General features: G+C 38.5%; 1 protein-coding gene across 1 annotated transcript in view; it reads right to left on the minus strand.

Moving 5' to 3' along the window:
• Positions 1-19,982, minus strand: part of LOC124799241 (F-box only protein 28) — a 113,795-nt gene that overhangs the window by 60,085 nt on the left and 33,728 nt on the right. The window contains exon 2 of the mRNA XM_047262786.1: positions 13,106-13,354. Within this exon, the coding sequence (XP_047118742.1) occupies positions 13,106-13,354 (249 nt within the window). The remainder of the gene's footprint in view (positions 1-13,105; positions 13,355-19,982) is intronic.

Raw genomic sequence — 19,982 nt, forward strand, 5'->3', positions numbered from 1 at the left:
CAATTGAAGATGATAGATAGAAAATCAATTTTCTGTCAAATAGCTTTTGCTAGCTGACTCTTAACTGCTTGTGAAAGAACATATACGACTACCATAAAGGAAGCATTGGCCGTAGTCTGGTCATTTAAGAAATTTTACTATTACTTACACGGAGCGAAGACAACGGTATACTGTGACCACAAAGCGTTAAGTTTTTTGCAAACGTGTAAATTGTTACATCCAAGATTAGCAATATGGACGCTCTCACTCCCAGAGTTTCAGTTTGCAATTAAATACATAAGTGGACAGGATAATTTCATCGCCGAAGCACTGTCTAGAATGCCAGATGGAGATTTGTCAACTATCAACATCACGGACAATCCGTCCGAATTTAATGTTCTCATAATGACTGATAGAATATATAGGAAACATTTTCTTGACATGTGTAAGAACATGGGAAAACTACAGAATGAAGATCCTCGTTGGCATTCAATAAAGGAAACTTTAGCAAAGCTTGGAAACGATGATCTGAAGAGACTGTACAAAGTTGAGGACGACATCTTATTTTTCAAAGGGCATCTTGATTCAGATAATTGGAAGGTGTATATTCCCGAGAAGAATGAGGAATGACTTAATTTTGCACACGCACATCACTTGGGGACATTTTGGAGTATTAAAGTGTGCTCGGAAGATTCAAGCATATTGCTACTTCCCAAATATTCGCAGGAAAGTACACAGCCAGTTAAGGAAATGTAAAATTTGTCAGCTAGCCAAACCAGGAAATTTTTGTGTGAAAGATTTCCTACATCCTATTATACCCACTAAACCGCTGTCAATCATTTCGGTCGACGTCTGTGGTCCTCTACCATCATCAAGGGGAGGATGCAAATATATTGTAGCTTTTCTTGATATATTCACTAAGTATGTCAAACTTTATCCGTAAAATCAGCTATTGCTGCATCCGTAGCCAAGAAGCTGGTCAAGGATTATATAGTCAAGGTAGGCAAACCAGAGGCTATTCTTTCTGACAATGGGTCAATGTTCACTGGATTTCGTTGGAGGCATACATTAACCAGTTGTGGTATAAAACAAATTCTAACATCAGTGTACCACCCTTTGGCGAATCCTGTGGAACGAATTTTTCGTGAATTAAACCGGTTCATGAGAACATATTGCCACAACCAGCAAACCAAATGGATCGATTATCTTGATTATTTTCAGGGAATTGTAAACAATATGCCACATACTACGACAGAATACACCCCATACGAACTGATGTTTGGAAAACAGGAACAGAATGACTGGATTCGACCAATTCCTAAAGTAGCTATTAACAAAATAGACCTACAAAATAAAGTATGACAATCCTTACTCAATATAAGGGACAAGGCAAGGAAAAGGAAAATATATTTTGACAATCGACTTGGAAAAATAAAAACATATAAAGTGAAAGACCAAGTTTTAGTAAAAACTCATCCTAAGGCTTCACTTATACAGAGGAAGAACACAAAATGGCAATTATTGTATCATGGACCATTTGTGATTACCAAAATATCCCATCCAGGAACTTATGTTTTGAAGGATGTGAAGAATGGAAAGGTGAAAGGAATGTATCCTCATCACCTGTTAAAGGAATTTCATGATAACTGAAAATTGAAGATACTATTCTTATCAAATAATACTGATCAGACAATTTTCATTAAACCTATGAATCATACTTAGGATAGTTCCTTTCTTTTTGCAATTTAGTAGTTAGTTTTTCTTTTCAGGCATAATGTACGAGAGAGATGCAGACATTATGTATTTGCTTTCCTCTGTAAAGATGAGTTTTCTTTTCAGTATGCAGAGAATTTAGCTATAGTATGAATGATTTCTTTTAACATTTTTTAAATTTAGTTGATAGTAATTTCAATCAGGTTTCACAATGCATAATGACCATGGGTTAGTGACTCAAATGAATCTGGTCTATGGCAAGATATTTTTTTCGTATGTCAATTTGACAATGTCAGTGTATGTTTGTATTTTTTTTTTACTCGCTGAGCTGAAGTCATGCTGTTTGGAAGGGGTAACCCGCTCTCAGTTAAAAAAAAAAAAAAACGCCTATTTCTTTGTTTCAATCTTTTGTGATGGACATTGTCTTTATAATTGTACTAATGTTGTAACATACCTGTGTATGTAAATTATGTTATGTCAATTGTTGCTCGCGAAGTTACCAACCGAGCGAATGCCTTTCAGTTACAAGCACATCAACAAGTGTTAAAGTCCATCTGAAAGATGACGAGCATAAGTTGACACGGCATCACCAGTATGATTTGTGTATAGTGCATTCTATGGTTGTTGATAGAAATGAAGAGCACCTTACGACTTCCGAATATTTCGAATTCGGGACAGAGAATTAGAAAACTTTAGATTAGATTCTATTTCAGCTCAGCATAGATCAAACACCTTTTCCACAGAACTTGCACTGGCTCTTATTTTCATGTTAACCATATGTGGAAAACCATAATACCCACGAGGAAACAGTGAAATGGGAATAGAGATCAATCAGTTACCCGGAGATGACAGATAGAAGGGAATCGTAGATGGACGTAAACCAACGCGTCTACGGTTCACCTCAACACACACAAGATTAACAGTGTTGTGTTTCTTTTGTGAACAGTATTTAAATTCATTCAAAAAAATATCCATATTGTAAATATATTTTTTCCATTGTAATTCAATTAATTTTCTTCGCAAATACGAGGATGGTAAATCTACACCGATGTTTTCCTTGTTTTTCCTTTGTGGGGCTTGGCTGAATGGCTAGATTACCCGTTTGAGACATCCCAAGGCGAGTGACAGAAGCTTTGAGTGATGATGAAAAAGGTTTCTGATCATATCTCATGCCATCCTCGACAAATGAATAGAAGCAAGCAAGTAAGCTATGCATATAAGCTGCATCAGAAAATTTCAAGCAGCACAGGCTTTGTCAGCAGTATATGCACCCAAATCTATAATTTCCATTTAGATAGTCATTCACTAATACTCCAGTGGACATTAATACAGCGTCATAAACAATCACCAATATAGTGATGTGTGAACGCTCATGTTTGTTTTTGCCCAAAAACGTTCGTCCACAAGAGGGGCATATATGATGTATCATGCAGCGTAACTTGCTGTGACAGTGCGCGCGAGAGAGAGAGAGAGAGAGAGAGAGAGAGAGAGAGAGAGAGAGAGAGAGAGAGATATTGTTTATTACTCTGTCGCGGTCAGCGCTCACATAATTATTCTTAGGAGACAGAGCTTTTGTTTTTCTTACGAGTAAATTTTACTAAAAGAGAGCCATTCTTGTGAGGTAAAAATCGACGCCATTGCGAGTTTTTGATTCACATTGTAAAATATATGTGTATATGGAAGGAAATCAGTTAATAGAACAATAAAATATTGTTCATTTCAAGAAGGTACGTGTTATTATACACCCAGCATATACTTAATAATAAATACCAGCTTGAGAACAGTTCCAACGGGAGCGTTCAGTTCTAGTGAAATAGTTCGATGTTTTCTTCAGAAAAGAAGTCACTTCATGGATCATTCAAATCCACAATAGTACCTGGACATTTCTCAGAACTGAAAGCAATCTGATTTCTATGCAACAGAGCCCCGAAGAATATTTCTCCGTACTTTGGTTACCACTTTCAGCTCAACACGGTATCTGCAGCATCTGGAGCAGATTTCTACAACAGCGGAAGCGTGTAATCGCTATCAGTTTCACACATCGCCCTGTGTACGCTGTATGTATTTACCCACAAAAGTGAACATACAGTTACTCACACACATAGAAAGACAATAAAAGGTGGTGTGGGAAACATTTCAGTATAAAGGTTCTGTAGAGCTAAACAGTAATTAGCCTAGTAGTAGTAGTGGTAAACAAAAAAAATTTTCTTTTTTTTTTCAAAGGAGCCTTTATACACCTCTGAGCCTTGGCTCCTCCTGACTTACTATGGTCAATATGGGGAGTGGATTTACCTATGACACAAAAATATCAAACATATCCTCTGACTGCATCATCAGTGCTCTTTCACACATTTTTCCATTGAAGCAGTCCCAAAACGACTGTTTTGGACAATGACCTGCAATTCACTTTCACTACATTCCCACAGTTTTGCAAGAAAAATGGCATCCAAATGATCCACATAGCACCTTTCCATTCACCTTCCAATGGCATGGCCGAGAGGTTCATCAGGACTTTCAAAACCCGAATGACCAAATTCCAAAAGCACCATCCATTGGAAGATGCCCTCTTGTTATTCCTGGCATTCTATCGAGCGACTCCCCAGGAGGGCTCTCCCAAATAGAGAAGCTGCACTGATGTCCTCACCAGCCCCAACTCTCTCTGTTACACTCTCAATCTGCCCCCGTCGCTGCTCGGCACCTTCGCCACCACTGCTCTGCCAGTTGAGAACCCATGTAGGTCCTGACATTTTCTCGCAGCTGTCAACAATGGTTCCCTGTCACCATTTCCCATCACCTTGGCTGAGCTATAGTGGAGGTTACTTTGGCTAATGGTGTCACCTGCTGGAGGCACATAAGCCAGCTTCAAAAATGTCTGGACCCTGATATGCTCAACAGGCCTGGTAACGAGAGTACCGGTAAGAACAAAATGTGAAACTACTTCCTAAGATAAAATTTTTTGCTTGTAGTATACATAATAGGCTTCTGATATTGGTACCTCATCAATTATACTGTGTTGTGTTATTAATGTAAATGAGATAGATAAAAATGACCATTTGTGCCAAAACAGTCTCACTTATTTGGTGTAGATTACTGATGCTGCAATATTAGAAAGGCCTATTTCATTTTATCTTGTGACACTGACAAAACGGACGTAGTCAAATCGAGACACCACACCAGTCTTCGACACTATTTGTATTAACAGCTCTTTCAGTACTAGACAACCACATTTTGATTTTTCATGTAGCAAAACCTTTGTCCCACTTCTTTAGCAGGAAGGAAAGCATGAGAGTATAAAACTCTAACATGATTAGAGAGAAAAAAATGCTGGGACCTAAGGATTGAAGAAATATGTACTGTCTTGCTTGTCTCTTGCCTTTATTGGTTTTATGTTTCTTATATGTAATTTTATGTCACACAAGAGAGTAAGTTATTAACTAACAAGCAATAATGAGTGCAAATTTTCTAAACAGTTCTTATTCTCCTGGTCACAAATAATTCCTCCCAGTATTAACTGTAAGGGTTTTAAAAAAAAAGGGGGGGAGGGGGGAGGGGTAGGATTTCAAACCGACCAACTGGGACCAAGGGATATTTTAATTTCCACTGTCCTGAACACAGGTTTGATGGCTTCCATTACAAAATATACACCGTTGAATTCCACAGAGTGAGGAACAAAGATGTGCGATAGAAGAATGCTGTGTGAAGAGATGTGGCACTCCACTTTGGCACACATAAGACCACATTACATGTTTTATATTTCCTCAAACATATATGTTTTATAAACCAACCCCTTCAGAAAGATGTGCACTGCAAAATGAACATATTTTTGAAAAATTGATTTTTTTTTTTTTTTTTTCAAATTTTTTATGTCCTATCTCAAATGCCCAAATGGGGGTAGGGAGCACCACTAACAAGTTTTTGCCCCGGTTCAGAAATATCATAGATCTGGGGCTGGTATCTAATGTAACCACATTTCAACCACTTCCCTTCTAAACTGTCATGTTAAAGTGTCCACACAATAACAATCTTTCGTGGCTGCCCAGGTTGGATGTCAGTATTTTCTATTTCATCCACTGTCATTTTTACACTTAGTTGCCTAGGATACATATCGTTTTGCACATGCACTTCTCCATTACATTTTATAAAAACGAAAAGAATCAATTTTTCACAAAATAATTTAATTGGATGGATTAAAAAATCTATGCACCAATCGGCGGCAGAACACATACACAAAAGAGGGTTGTAATTAGGCAAGCTTTCGGAGCCAGTGCTCCTTCTTCAGCAGAAGGGTTGGAGGGGAAGAAAGAGGGGTGAAGGAAAAGGACTGGAGAGGTCTAGGAAAAGGGACAGGTTTCAGGAAAGTCGCCCAGAACTGTGGGTCAGGGGAGACTTTCCGCACAGGATGAGAAGGAAAGACTGATTGATGGAAACTGCTTCGGACAAGATTTGAAAACCTCAGAGCTTAAAGGTGGAAGCCAATGTAATACACAAATTTGATATGCAGGTGGACTGGTCCCTATTGTAGTATCAGTTTACTGTAGGCCAGAAGAAAGAAAAGGTGCACATCATTTCAGTCTGTAAGCACTGTCAACAACCTATACACAGAGCTACTGACCTACCTCACTGACACCCAACCATTGTTGTTGTTCTTATATTAGAAATTTATTCACCCAGATAGTACAAAAATACACAATAGTTATTACTTTCAGTGGAATAAAATCATCATCTTTAGATTATTTGCAGAGAAAAAGTTTTTACAGGCCAATCCATTTCATTGACCCTATAAAAATTGTTTTTATACAAATGATATGAAGATGGCAATTTAATTTTGCTGTAGTAATCATTGCACATTTTGATGTGATCTGGGCAAATAAACTTCTGTAACAAGAGCAACAACTGTGTTTAGATTCTGAGATCGCCTCCAATACAGCTGACAATGTTAGGTATCATCATTTATTGACACCCATTTTGGTAAAAATATGGAAAATATATCATTCTCATGTATGACGACTCTCCTGAATAGCTCTCATGTAGAAACCAACATGTTATCTGCAAGTGACGATCAAATGAATTTGTGAGGGTATGGAAATTATGCTGAATGAAAGTTGGGAATTTTTTCCGTAAGTGTTCGAGGTGTGAAGTTTTCTGTACCTTGTCGTCAATAAATGACCAAGAGTACTGAGAATTTTATTATAAAGGTTACATTATTTAGATACTATGCAAGCATATCATTTCTATACAGGGTGAAGAAAAAAATGCCACACTTGGCGGTCGGTATGAGATTCCTCATCCTCATTACTTGTGGACAAAGATTACCAGTTTCCAATAGGTCTTGCTCCAGGTGACAAAAAACATTCTTACCAGTATGGCACCTTTGAGCATACTGTGCAGCATATGCATGAGCAGCAGCAGCAGCTTGTTGATTGGATGCACCCAGCACCAAATGTACATTGAAGTATTCATTATTTGTGTACTCCTTCGGGAACCCCCCCCCCCCCCCCCCCCCAAGTGAACTTGACAGAACCAGTTATGATTGAGCACTGTGCAATTAGTACACACACGAATGCAGTTTAACGGTCACACTATCATGTGACAGGCTATTGCCATGTGACAAAATGATGTTCTGCTTATAAATGATGAGAACTAGGGAATGGACATCTAAAAGATAAAAAAGGAACCAGACAAGGATTCAAACCATAGCTCCATGGTGGGTTTGGGTTTGATGTCCCACCATTCCACTGAGTGATCTATGATGGCTGAAACGGTAGTGGAGGGTGATACACATTCCTTAATACATTCCAATGCACTGTATGATATGATGGTGTTGCTAGCTACTCTTCAGACATGTATTTTCAAAAAGCACCCTATCTGATTTTGCTTCATAAGCTTTTGTTGTGAATCTGGACGAAGAATCACATGCTGACTGCCATGAGAGGCATTTCTTTCTTCACCCTGTATATAGGATATTCTGTATTGGTTCAGTAACATTTTGCATCTTATTATTTGTTTTAGGTATGTCTTGGAAAATGTGAGATTGGAGTTTGTCAGCAAATATTTCTACATCACAGCAGGTGCTGCATGGAGTATCTTGCTCTACAAGAATTGCCCGTGAAAACTCGGACAATAATGTATACACATTTGATGCTGAAAATTTTGAAAGGTCCAAAGTTAGTGTGAGCTAAGCATATCCACTCAATATACAACTCTGTGTATAAGCATACAATAAATGTTTATTATTGTACATAATTATGAAAAGTCATTTTGGAGAAGTTTAATACAGAAAGATTACCAATTAATTTCAATTTGATGAAGACATCCATGTCAGGTATTTGATATGTTTATGCCACCCAGAACCCTTTCAAAGTACAACTCGCTACAGCCATCGCTACATCAACTAGATAAACAAAATATCCAAACAGAAATGTGACTGGACTGAATACTTTCTATTAAACAGACCTCAGTCAGTCATTCTTAAGGAGGAATCATTTTCAAAAGCAAAGGTAATATCCCATGTACCTCAAGGTAGTGTGATGGGTCGCTGCTGTTCACAATATATTTAAGTGGAGTTGGACTGCCCTACCCCGACAATGTTAAATTTAATGACTTGGCTTCCCTGTATTTCAAGAACAACAGTAGCCATTGACATGAAACTTTTACAGGACATTAAACTGTATGTTCTGAGTCTACTGAAGTACAATAATTGCATTTTAGTCTCTGCTTTCAGAAATAAAAATTTTTAATTATACAGTTAAAATTTTGTGTACTTTTTTTGTATGTTATCCTAAATAATTTTAATTATACATAACATTATGTTCTTATTTTAGTTCAGTACACTCAGGATATGTATGTTGTTATTCCCTGAAACTTGAATACTCTACTCGAAGTGGTTTCAGAGATTTAGGGAAAAATGCAACAGAAAATGTAAATTTTCAGGAACGACTTCTAAAATTTCAAAAGTCTGTAACTCACTTAATATATGCTTAATTTTTTATTACTCAAAGGCACCCTGCACCATACAATAAATCATCCTCTTGATCTTTTTCCAAGTTTTTTCTTCTTTTCTTCTTTCTGGAGTCCTTAGTGGCCAACTGGTGCTGCATACTCTGCTTTATCAATGCAAACCTTGTCCATCCATTCAAGTTCTCTGATGCAGTTTGCTCCAGGAATTATTCCAATATGCTATATTACTTTCAAGCAGTAACATCATCACTGACCCCCAACTTTAGTGTCTTCATTCCAAAAAAACATATTTTGGTAAGTGAATCCATATAACATTATTGAACAACTCATTGTGATTTTGAGTCTGACCATGCAGACACTTCTTCAGTAACTCAGGATTTTCCAGGTCTCTGTAAGTAGGTTTTATGATACCCATGACTGCTGCTGGGATGGAATGTTTATGGTTGTATGAACTGTTTGAGTACTGGGCATTGCAGTAATTGCGCCATGAATCAGGTCCAGGAGGACAAAGGTGGTGTACTGGTTATTCATCAGTTCACAGTTTGTGGAAGAAGGTAGCCCATAGTGCCTGCTTCATATTCAACAAATCCTTAGTATTATTTCTAATGGCCAACCCATAATACTGCTGTAGTTCATCAATCATTTTGTCTGTCAGCCAGCCTCGTATGGTTTTGCCATCAGAAAGTTTCTTGTCTGTCAAACTTTGTTTCAACTTCCTCAACCTGGTGCCCATCCACTTCTGGACATGATCAACACATTCCAGTTTTGTGATAATCTTCTCACCATAAGGCTGAACGGCTACTACACTGTTGTATGCTTTTGAGTCTCCATCACCTAAGAATGGTTCAAATGGCTCTGAGCACTATGGGACTTAACTGCAGTGGTCATCAGTTCCCTAGAACTTAGAACTACTTAAACCTAACCAACCTAAGGACATCACACACATCCATGCCCAACGCAGGATTCGAACCTGGGACCGTAGCTGTCGCGCGGTTCCAAACTGTAGCGCCTAGAACTGCTCGGCCACTCCATCCGGCTCCATCACCTAAGAACTTAGTGTAACACACTCCCCTTTCGTTCACAGATCGACTTAAAATTTTAATAGCAGCACCACTTGTTCTTTTATAATTTCTGTCATAGATATGCCCTTACACTTATAACAATATTTGGTTAAAATCTGGAAATCTATTATCTTTCCAGTATCCACACTGGTCACCATAGCAACAGAATTCTTAGAACTGTAGTTGCACTTCTGCCAAGTGCCATCAAAAGCTGCTGGTATGTCAGTCATATCATCATTTATTTCAACAGCTTCATTTGCAGCACCCTTCATTGACTAACATGCAACAGATACCACAGCAGCCCCGATAAACCCTGCATACTTGTCGATTTTACAAGGTGGGCATGGCATATTCATCATGGCATACATTGTTTCTGCTGCAGTGTGTCCTTTGCCAATAGCTCTCAATACATAAAAACACCTAACATTTACTTCAAAATAATTATCTTTACACTTATCAGAATTCCAAAATGAATAGTTACAACTGGCACAATTAATGATAAGTTTCCTGGCTAGTCCATTTGATACCTAACTGGCCCTCCACATATTTCACAATACACACATTCACCTAACACCCTTGTTAGGATGTTTAAATCTATCAGAATATAACCTAACCTACCATTTACATCACTTTAATTTTGAGAAAACTGTGTATCACAACATTTTATTTTAATCTTCAAAGCACTAATGGGTCTTTCTCTAGATACTGATAAGGTGCATTGTCTGTAACTTCACACGCCACATGTTGAACACAATGTTTCCCATTATTCGAAAATCTACTAGCATGAAACCCATGTTTCTTAAAAACATTTCGTTTTGGCATCATACTTACCTTTTGAGAGATTTGCCAATCTATTAATCACTTTTTCTTGGAAAAAAATTAGCACTTCGACATGCAACGCATGTTTATATTACAAAACAATACGATACTGTTTCTGACAGTGCTACCATTACAAACACATAATTTAACCTGAATGAGATTTTCACTCTGCAGGCGCTGATATGAAACTTCGTGGCAGATTGAAGCCGTTTGTCGGACCGAGGCTCAGACTCGGGACCTTTGCCTTTCACGGGCAAGTGCTCTACCATCTGAGCTACCCAAGCACGACTCTGGCCCGTCCTCACAGCTTTACTTCTGCCAGTACCTTGTCTCCTACCTTCCAAACTTTACAGAAGCTCTCCTGCGAACCGTGCACAACCATGGGTAGCAAAGGTCCCGAGTTGGAGTCTCGGTCCGGCACACACTTTTAATCTGCCAGGAAGTTTCATATCAGTGCACACACTGCTGCAGAGTGAAAGTCTAATTGTAGAAACATCCTCCAGACTGTGGCTAAGCCATGTCTCCGCTATATCCTTTCTTTCAGGAGTGCCAGTTCTGCACGGTTCGCAGGAGAGCTTCTGTAAAGTTTGGAAGGTAGGAGACGAGGTATTGGCAGAAGTAAAGCTGTGAGGACGAGGCAGGAATCGTGCTTGGGTAGCTCAGATGGTAGAGCACTTGCCCGCGAAAGGCAAAGGTCCCGAGTTCGAGTATTGGTCTGGCACACAGTTTTAATCTGCTAGGAAGTTTCACATAATTTAACCTTTATAACACAGCAATCCACAGCCTTCTATATAAAAAATTACCGATTTTATTAGATCTTGAAGTAATTCACGTAAAAATTTTAACTTTTTCTACCAGTGAAGATTATATTAAAAATAGATAAAATACTTCCCATGTGAGTTTATAAGTGATATATATATATATATATATATCATTTTATTTGGAAAATTGAAAATTTTATAATGAGATAAAAATCTGAAAATGTGAAAAAAAAAATTTCTGTTCTAACTCCCCTTAAATGAGTTGGCATATAGTTTCCATAGCTCAATGAGGCCATTCACAGATGGTGGAGTTGTGTACAGGGAGATGACATTGTTAGAAATGCACAGAGAGACTTGCAGATGATTAATGCTTGGTGTAGAAGTTGTCAGCTGAATCTAAATATAAATGAATGAAATGTGATGCTTTTAAATAGATGAAATGCTCTCGTATCATTTCCCTACGTGACTTGCAGTCAGTCATTGGAATCAGTCACAACCTCCAAGTGTCCAAGGTCTCTGTACAGAGCAATTTAAGGTAGAATGACAACATAAGTCTGACCATTAGTAAAGTAGATGTCAGACTGAGATATATTGGAAGACTGCAAAGTAAGTGTAGTTCATATGGGAAAGAGGTCACTACAAAACCCTCATTCAATCATTTCTTTGTTTGTTGGTCAGGGACCATTATGAAGCTGCATTTTCAGGAGTGATAAAAGCAGATTCAAAGAGGAGTTGCACAAGACATCAGCAGTTTGTGCAGTCAGTGCAAGAGTGCCACAGAAAAGCTTGACATAATGCAGTTGGAAACATTATTAAGAAATACGATGGACACCACAAAATGTCTTAGCCACAATATTTTGAGTGTTCACCGTCCAAAATGAGCCAAGAAACATACTGCTTCCTCCAACATACATCTCACACACTGGCCACAATGCTCAATTTAAAGAAATTCTGAGAGAGCTGTTCCAGCAGTCTCTTTCTACATACTATCTGCAGGTGGAATAGCAAGTGCGGAAATTAATACTGAGGCACACTGCACCCTCTGCCACACACAGCATGGTGGCTTGCAGAGTACAAATGTAGATGCAGATGACTGTAAATGCTGACATTTCATAGCAACACCTATTTTCTCTATGCTCTAAAATTACTGTCCTTTTCAATTTATTTATTTGCTCATTAATTTTTTTATTACATTCAGAGACTAACAACATTTTGCATCAGCACTCTGTGTGGGAACCAGCAGACATCTAATAATTAGACTTAACAAAACAATAAAATTTCTTGTTTCCACTGAGGAGCCCACATTGGAAAGCAACCAGATAACCAAAGGGAAACATAGTATAAGAATAATGTACTGGCAAAGGGCCCATTTTCTCTGAATTTGCAAATATACATTTCTATGAGACACATCTTACATATCATTCTAATATTTATACTGTACCTCTAGGAGACAGTACAGATTTGAATACCCAATGGCATGCATGCATGCATGCACACACATCAGTCAAGAAAAGTGACAAAAATTCACTGACAATTTCACTAAGACCACTGCGTCTGCCTTTCACACCAATTATTTGCTATGTACATGGCACTAATTTTTATCCTAGCACCAGGTGAAGTACAACCTCGCTGAAAGTAACCTGTGGGGCTGAAAAGTAATTATGAACAGACTGGTGTCTTACATATGCAGAAGTGGCTGAATTCAGCAAAGTTAACTGATTTGGTGATTATGAAATTAGCTAGCAGATCAAGAAAATCCTCTCCATATACCATAGGTTTCTAACGAATCAAAAATTATATGCAAAATGTACCTACCTTTCCTGGTATGAAGCAACACATTCCATTAGAAATGAACTTCATAAAGGTCATTGAAAGCATAGACATTCGTGTCTCTATACCACTCAAAATGTCACAGTGTTTTGAGAGAGGATGATTTCTTCTCTCAGACTCACGTCTTGGAAGCTGTGACTTTATCGACTTCATACATCTTGAATGATATTTTTCAGCTTTCAAAAACCCACTGGTCAGTAATTTTCCACAAATTCTATTAAACCGCTGACACACCTATAAAATACATTCATTTAACAAATTATGTAACACATCATTAAAACGAAAATCATACCATTTTAAAAGAGGAAAAAAATCTGAGCATGCAGTATGTAAACTATAGAAACAAAAAGCAATAATGATCAACCTGTCAAAGTACAATCCTCCAACACACACGTGTAGGCAACATAGTCATTAACGAACTACACACTAGATGTATTACAAGAACACAGAAACAGGTATAATTTGCAGGATAAATTACTGTATCAATAACTGTGTTTGTGTTCTCTTTTATTATTCTAAAGTCATTAACTTTGAATCCGCATAACTGAAAAACTCCTGGTGGATCTGAATGCCTACAAACAACAACATTTATTGGCACACTGTACTCTGTCAATCCCATAATGAAGGAGACCTTTCATGGATGTGGAAAGTGTCTAGTTACATATTAACTTCTGTAAAATATACTAACAAAAACTTATGACTAGCTCCAATCTGCTCAAACTGATAATTACAGTAATTACTTCTAGACAGCTTCATACGCATACCTTAGAAGAAAAAGAGTTACTTTAAAAAATGTCACTGCTACTCTTTTTATACTACTCGATTGCTGTTATGATACAACACTTCAAACGAAGCATTTTAACTTCACAGACCACTATTAGCTGTTTATACAAGGTCTGTTCAAAAAACTCCTGAACATTCGTAATTTCACGCTAATGGTGTGTCAGAGAGAAATGTGGTTGGGATCCCTGCACAAGCCTGTGTTTAATGTGTAACCACGAGAAGTTGCATTGTTGTATGTCTGTTAGTTATTGTTCAGTGCTGTATTGAGTAGAACATTGTGCCACACAGTTTGTGAATTTGAGATGGCAGAGTTAGATGAATAATATGTCTGCATTAAATTTTGTGTCAAACTCACGAAAACTTTTACAGAGGCACACCAAATGATGCAGCAAGCCTACGGTGATGAGTGCTTAAGCCATACACGGTCTTATGAATGGTTCACATGGTTTATAAATGGTGGCATGGAAGTTAAAGATGACCCTCATTCAGGATGCCCTTTGTCATTTATCAACAACACTCACATCAGGAACATCAAGGAAATTGTGTGTGCCAATCAAAGACTGACTGTCCAAGACATTGCAGAAGAATGTAACATTTCAACTGGATTATGTCACAAAATCTTTACACAGCATCTTGGAGCACATTATGTCGCCGCCCAGTTCATCCCACGACTCATGAGTCAAGACCAGGAAGACCTTCATCTCGCAATCTGTGAACAGCTTTTGGATCACGCAAATGAGAACGAGATGTTCCTTAAGAGAATCATAGCTGGTGACGAGATATGAGTTCACAGTTATGATGTTGAGACCAAGGTCCACTCTTCACAATGCATTGGGGAAAGAGTCTCCAAGACCAAGGTCTAATGTCAAAGCCATACCGATAGTTTTGTTTGACTTCGAAGGATTAGTTCAACAGGAATTCATGCCACAGGGACAAATTGTTAATCAATGGTACTATCAGGACATGTTGCAAAGCCAGTGGGAAAATGTGAGAAGCAAATGGTCTGCAATGTGGTAAGATAATTCATAGCCCTTGCATTACAATAACGCACCTGCACATTCATCCCTGCTGGTGTGTGACAACCGCACAAAAAACAAAATCACTGTGCTGCCTCATTCTCCATACTTTCCTGATCTGGCCCCTAAGGACTTTTTTTTTATTTCCACAGTTGAAAACCCTGTTGAAAGGACGAAGATTTGCAACAACAGACGAGACAAAATAAAATTTGCAGACGGCGCTTCATGCAATCCAGCAAAAGGCATACCAAGACTACTTCCAAAAGTGGAAACGGCATTGGGAGTGGTGGTATCAATTGTGGAGGAGAGCATTTCGAAAGATGCCGAGCACAATAAGTGAAATGTAAGTGTAGAAAAATTTTGTGGACAAAGTTCCATTTGTAATTTAACTGCACTTTTTAAACTGCTGTAATACATATGGACTAATAGTCAAATAATTAACCCACTTTGAAATAGTAAATATTTAAAAACCTGTGAGTTACACGGCTCAATAAAATTAAATTCCAATGTTAGGTTAAAACCACAAAATTCCCTGATATTTTAGAAAATTCCTGAAATTCCAAGATATTTCCCTGATTTTTTCAGGTTAAATGTAATCCCCAGAGAATCCCAGGTTTTCCAGAAAAATCATCACCCTGGTAATATACACTGAATAATCCTTACACCCATGGACATATAATGACAGTGAAACTGTAATGTGTACTTAAAACATACTTAGGCAAGTTTCATGCTGTAAACATTACTTTGTATGCAACGTGGAACATCACTAATATTCAATCACTTTTAAGTTAGCACAATGTCTTGTACACAAATCATAAAATAATTAATTTTCTTAAAAGAAAAAGTGCAACATAAAATATTTTGAGCAAAATATTAAGTACTTGTTCTCCTCTGACATGTTGCTCAGACCCAATGACAATAAATTTTTCTAGATAGACTGAAATGTTATTGTTACAACCTACTATATGATATTAATAATCATCAATGTTTTGCACCGACAATGGAATTATTCATACAACTGGTTAATGATAATGGCCGGAAGTGTATTGTGTACATAGCGTTCACAATAGTATAGCACATCCATACATCTGCATCTTCATCTACATCTACATAGGTACTCCACAAGCCACTGTATGGCTCATGGCGGAGGGTACCCTGTATCACTACCTGTCATTTCCTGTCCTGTTCCACTCACAAACAGAGCAAAGGAAAAACAACCATCTATATGCCTCCATAAGAGCCCTAATTTCTCATATCTTATCTTCATGGTCCTCATGTGCAATGTATGTTGGCGGCAGTAGAATTATTCAACATCAGCTTCAAATACCAGTTCTTTAAGTTTTCTCAATAGTGCTTCTCAAAAAGAATGTCACCTTCCCTCCAGGGATTCCCATTTGAGTTCCCGAAGCATCTCCATAACACTTACACATAGTTCACACCTACCAGTAACAAATCTAGCAGTCCGCCTCCAAATTGCTTCAATGTCTTCCTTCAATCCAAGCTGGTACTGATCCCAAACACTCAAGCAGTACTCAAGAACAGGTCGCACCAACGTCCTATATGTGGTCTCCTTTACAGGTGAACCATCCTTTCCTAAAATTCTCCCAATAAACTGAAGTCAACCATTCACCTTCCCTACCACAGTTCTCACACACTCATTCCACTTCATATCGCTTTGCAACATTATGCCCAGGTATTTAAATGACCTGACTGTGCCAAGCAGGACATTAGTAACACTGTATCTGAACATTACAAGTGCTCTAGAGCACTTGCCTGTGAAAGGCAAAAATCTCAAGTTTGAGTCTAGGTCTGGCACACAGTTTTAATTCTGCCAGGAAGTTTCATATCAGCGCACACTCCGCTGTAGAGTGAAAATCTCATTCTGGAAACATCCCTCAGGCTGTGGCTATGCCATGTCTCCACAATATCCTTTCTTCCAGGAGTGCTGCTTCTGCAAGGCTAGCAGAAGAGCTTCTGTGAAGTTTGGAAGGCAGGAGATGAGGTACTGGTAGACTTGAAGCAGTGAGGACAGGTCGTGAATTGTGCTTGGGTAGCTCACTCGGCACAGCACTTGTCCACAAAAGGCAAAGGTCCTGAGTTCGAGTTTCGGTGCGGCACACAGTTTTAATTCTGCCAGAAAGTTTCATATCAGAGCACACTCCGCTTCAGAATGAATATCTCGCTCTGGAAACATTCCCCAGGCTGTGGCTAAACCATGTCTCCATAATATCCTTTCTTCCAGGAGTGCTAGTTCTGCAAGGTTCAGAAGAGCTTCAGTGAAGTTTGGAAGGTAGGAGATGACATACTACAAAATTGAAGCTGTGAGGACAGGTCATGAATCATGCTCGAGTAGCTCAGTCAGTAGAGCACTTGCCCGTGAAAGGCAAAGGTCCAGAGTTCAAGTCTCGCTCCAGCATATAGTTTTAATTCTGCCAGGAAGTTTCAGAAATGACACTTTTATGCAAAGACAATAATTACACTGAAGTCACCACAATTCTAGGAGATCTACTGGACATTACAAAAGACAGGACAAGGTTCTTATTATGAAACCCGTTCACCACAGATGGCGATGCATGCTCTGAAAGATGCTCCCATGCTGGCTACAAAATTGGTAACGAGTTCTTGTGGTAAGGCATTCCATTCTTCTATCAGTGTGGTTGAAAACTGTCAGATAGTCATTAGTGCATGTGGACATGCTGTAATATATCTCCCCAAACCATCCGATATAGGCTCAATGAGATGTAAGTCGGGGAAATACGCAGGCCAGTAATTTGCCGAATATCCTCTCATTCCACGAGCTCCTCCACCTACGCTGCTCAATGTGGCTGCTCATTGTCATCCACAAAAATGAACTCAGGGCCAAATATACCCCTGAAAAGACACATATTAGGGGAAGGAGTACAGTGTCACAATAAAAGTGACCAGCGAGTGTACTGTGTTTGAAGATTGGAGGTCAGTAGGCCAATGCAACATTAAGCCTCCCCACACCATAAAATCCGAAGCATCAAAACAACCTTGTTTGATAATGTTCCTGGTTTCACTGTGTGTTTCTACCTCTCATAATTTGATGGTACGTCCAGCATTAACTAACATGATTGTTTTGGTGACATCATACTCCATGGGTGCACTTGTCCCCATATCTTTGAACAGAGTACATTCAAAGGTCAATGTTATTGAGACAATGTACCCCTTCCTTGTGTGTGCCTCTTCAGGGAAGCATTCAGCACTGACTTCATTTTATGGATGACAATGTGTGACTGCATCAAATTGCAAAAGTGGAGGAACGAAAGGATATTCAGCAAATGGATTGACCTGCCTGATCCCCCAACTTAAATCGCATTGAGGACATGAGAGATGTTTTGAGGAGGCACACTGTAGCACGTACACATGCACCAGTGACCCCCCAGGAGTTGTCAACTGCACTGTTGTAGGATTGGAACATTTTACCACATGAACCCCTTACCAATCTTGTGGCCAGCATGGAAGCACATTGCAAATCATGCACTGCTATCGGTGTCGATCACACACCCTATTAAGAACCATGTCCTGCCTTTTGTAATGTGCACGAGATCATCATAAATGGTGGTGATTTCAATGTAATAATTGTCTCTGAATAAAAGTGTCACTTCTATTCATCTCATCACATATTTCTTTTGGTTACCTTTTGCACTTTACAGTAGCAGTTCTTTCTAATGTATGGTTCAAGTTTCACCACGCTGTTACTTGACAGTGACACCACGTGCAAAAGTTACTTTCGTACTTAAGTTTTGGACACCAGTGCATTTTACTGAAAACAAAAAGGTAGCATCTTGGCAAGTGTCCCTTCTTCCCTGTTAAACATAAAAAATTAGTTTGGCACAGATGAATGTCCTCACCATGACCACGGAAATGGTTTTCCCTAAAGCCGATATCCTTCCACAACACACAGATGGTTTAAGAAATTTGTGCATAATTGATTTACTGGCAGAGATTTGCATATTAACTTTATGTACTTGATTAACATACAGGCAATCGACCCGTGATTGCTATCATTCGATTTACAATTTCATCAGCTACAAGAATCTATGATTTGAAGTTAATTGTCTGTATTTATAGCATCCTCTTTCTTTCTATGGGCTGATGTGATGGTTGTCTTGGCTTTGCCAGTGTGAGTGTGAATAGGGTATAGGGCAATTTTTTGAGAGTGGAGGACCAATAACAAGTTACATGTAGCTTGTGCAGGCAGACCTCTGCCACAGATGAAGAAACTTACATAAAATTTCATATGCTGGGAAGAAATTGCGTAGTAAAAATTATGGTTTCATAATGTTATTGTGGTGGGTTAAACATGCAGCAATGAGGGTTTTTTTTTTTTTTTCAACAAATTGCTTTGTGGAAATAGAAAGTAATCTATTAATTTTGTATTGGTGTTTGGAAGATTTTAATGATATACAGTGCTGTCAAAGTCTGTGTAGATCAGGCCTATTGAGTTATACACTAACATTCTTTTAATCTATTCTGCTCATACAATATTTTGTGCCTCTGTTTGCAAATATTTTTTAGATCTATAATTACATTTAGTAGTGAAAAATTAGCTACCTGTGACTAACTTACAGAGCATGCATAAAGACCAGCAGATTTCATCAAGAACTTCTATTCTGTAATCAAAAAATCACATAGTTCCATTTGATACCTGCATCTTGGTTCTTATTGTTATGATAATATCCCTAAAAGAGCATTATCAGCATCTTTAGCATGCCAAGAAGCACACAAAATGAAGTACCTGCCTCATCCCACATGTGTGACTTTATCAAAGAGGCCAGTTGTCTGAAATTTCCTTGTTATCAAATGAAGCAACTTGGAAGCCCGCATTGAAATGGTGCCAAAGCTCTGCCTCCAGAAAAACCACCCTGTTACCAATACTAGCTATAGCAAAACTATCCACAAGCACTGTCATGTTGGGCATTGTAAAATCCAAAAGACAACCTCAGCCCCGGGTGACCAACATGTGTCTCCCAATAAATCAAAATGACTCTGCTTGTAGAAGGCGCACATGGATAACTGTTCCCCAAAGCCAAAACATT

The sequence above is a fragment of the Schistocerca piceifrons genome, chromosome 5, assembly GCF_021461385.2.
Source record: "Schistocerca piceifrons isolate TAMUIC-IGC-003096 chromosome 5, iqSchPice1.1, whole genome shotgun sequence".
In the NCBI taxonomy this organism is placed as follows: Eukaryota; Metazoa; Arthropoda; class Insecta; order Orthoptera; family Acrididae; genus Schistocerca; species Schistocerca piceifrons.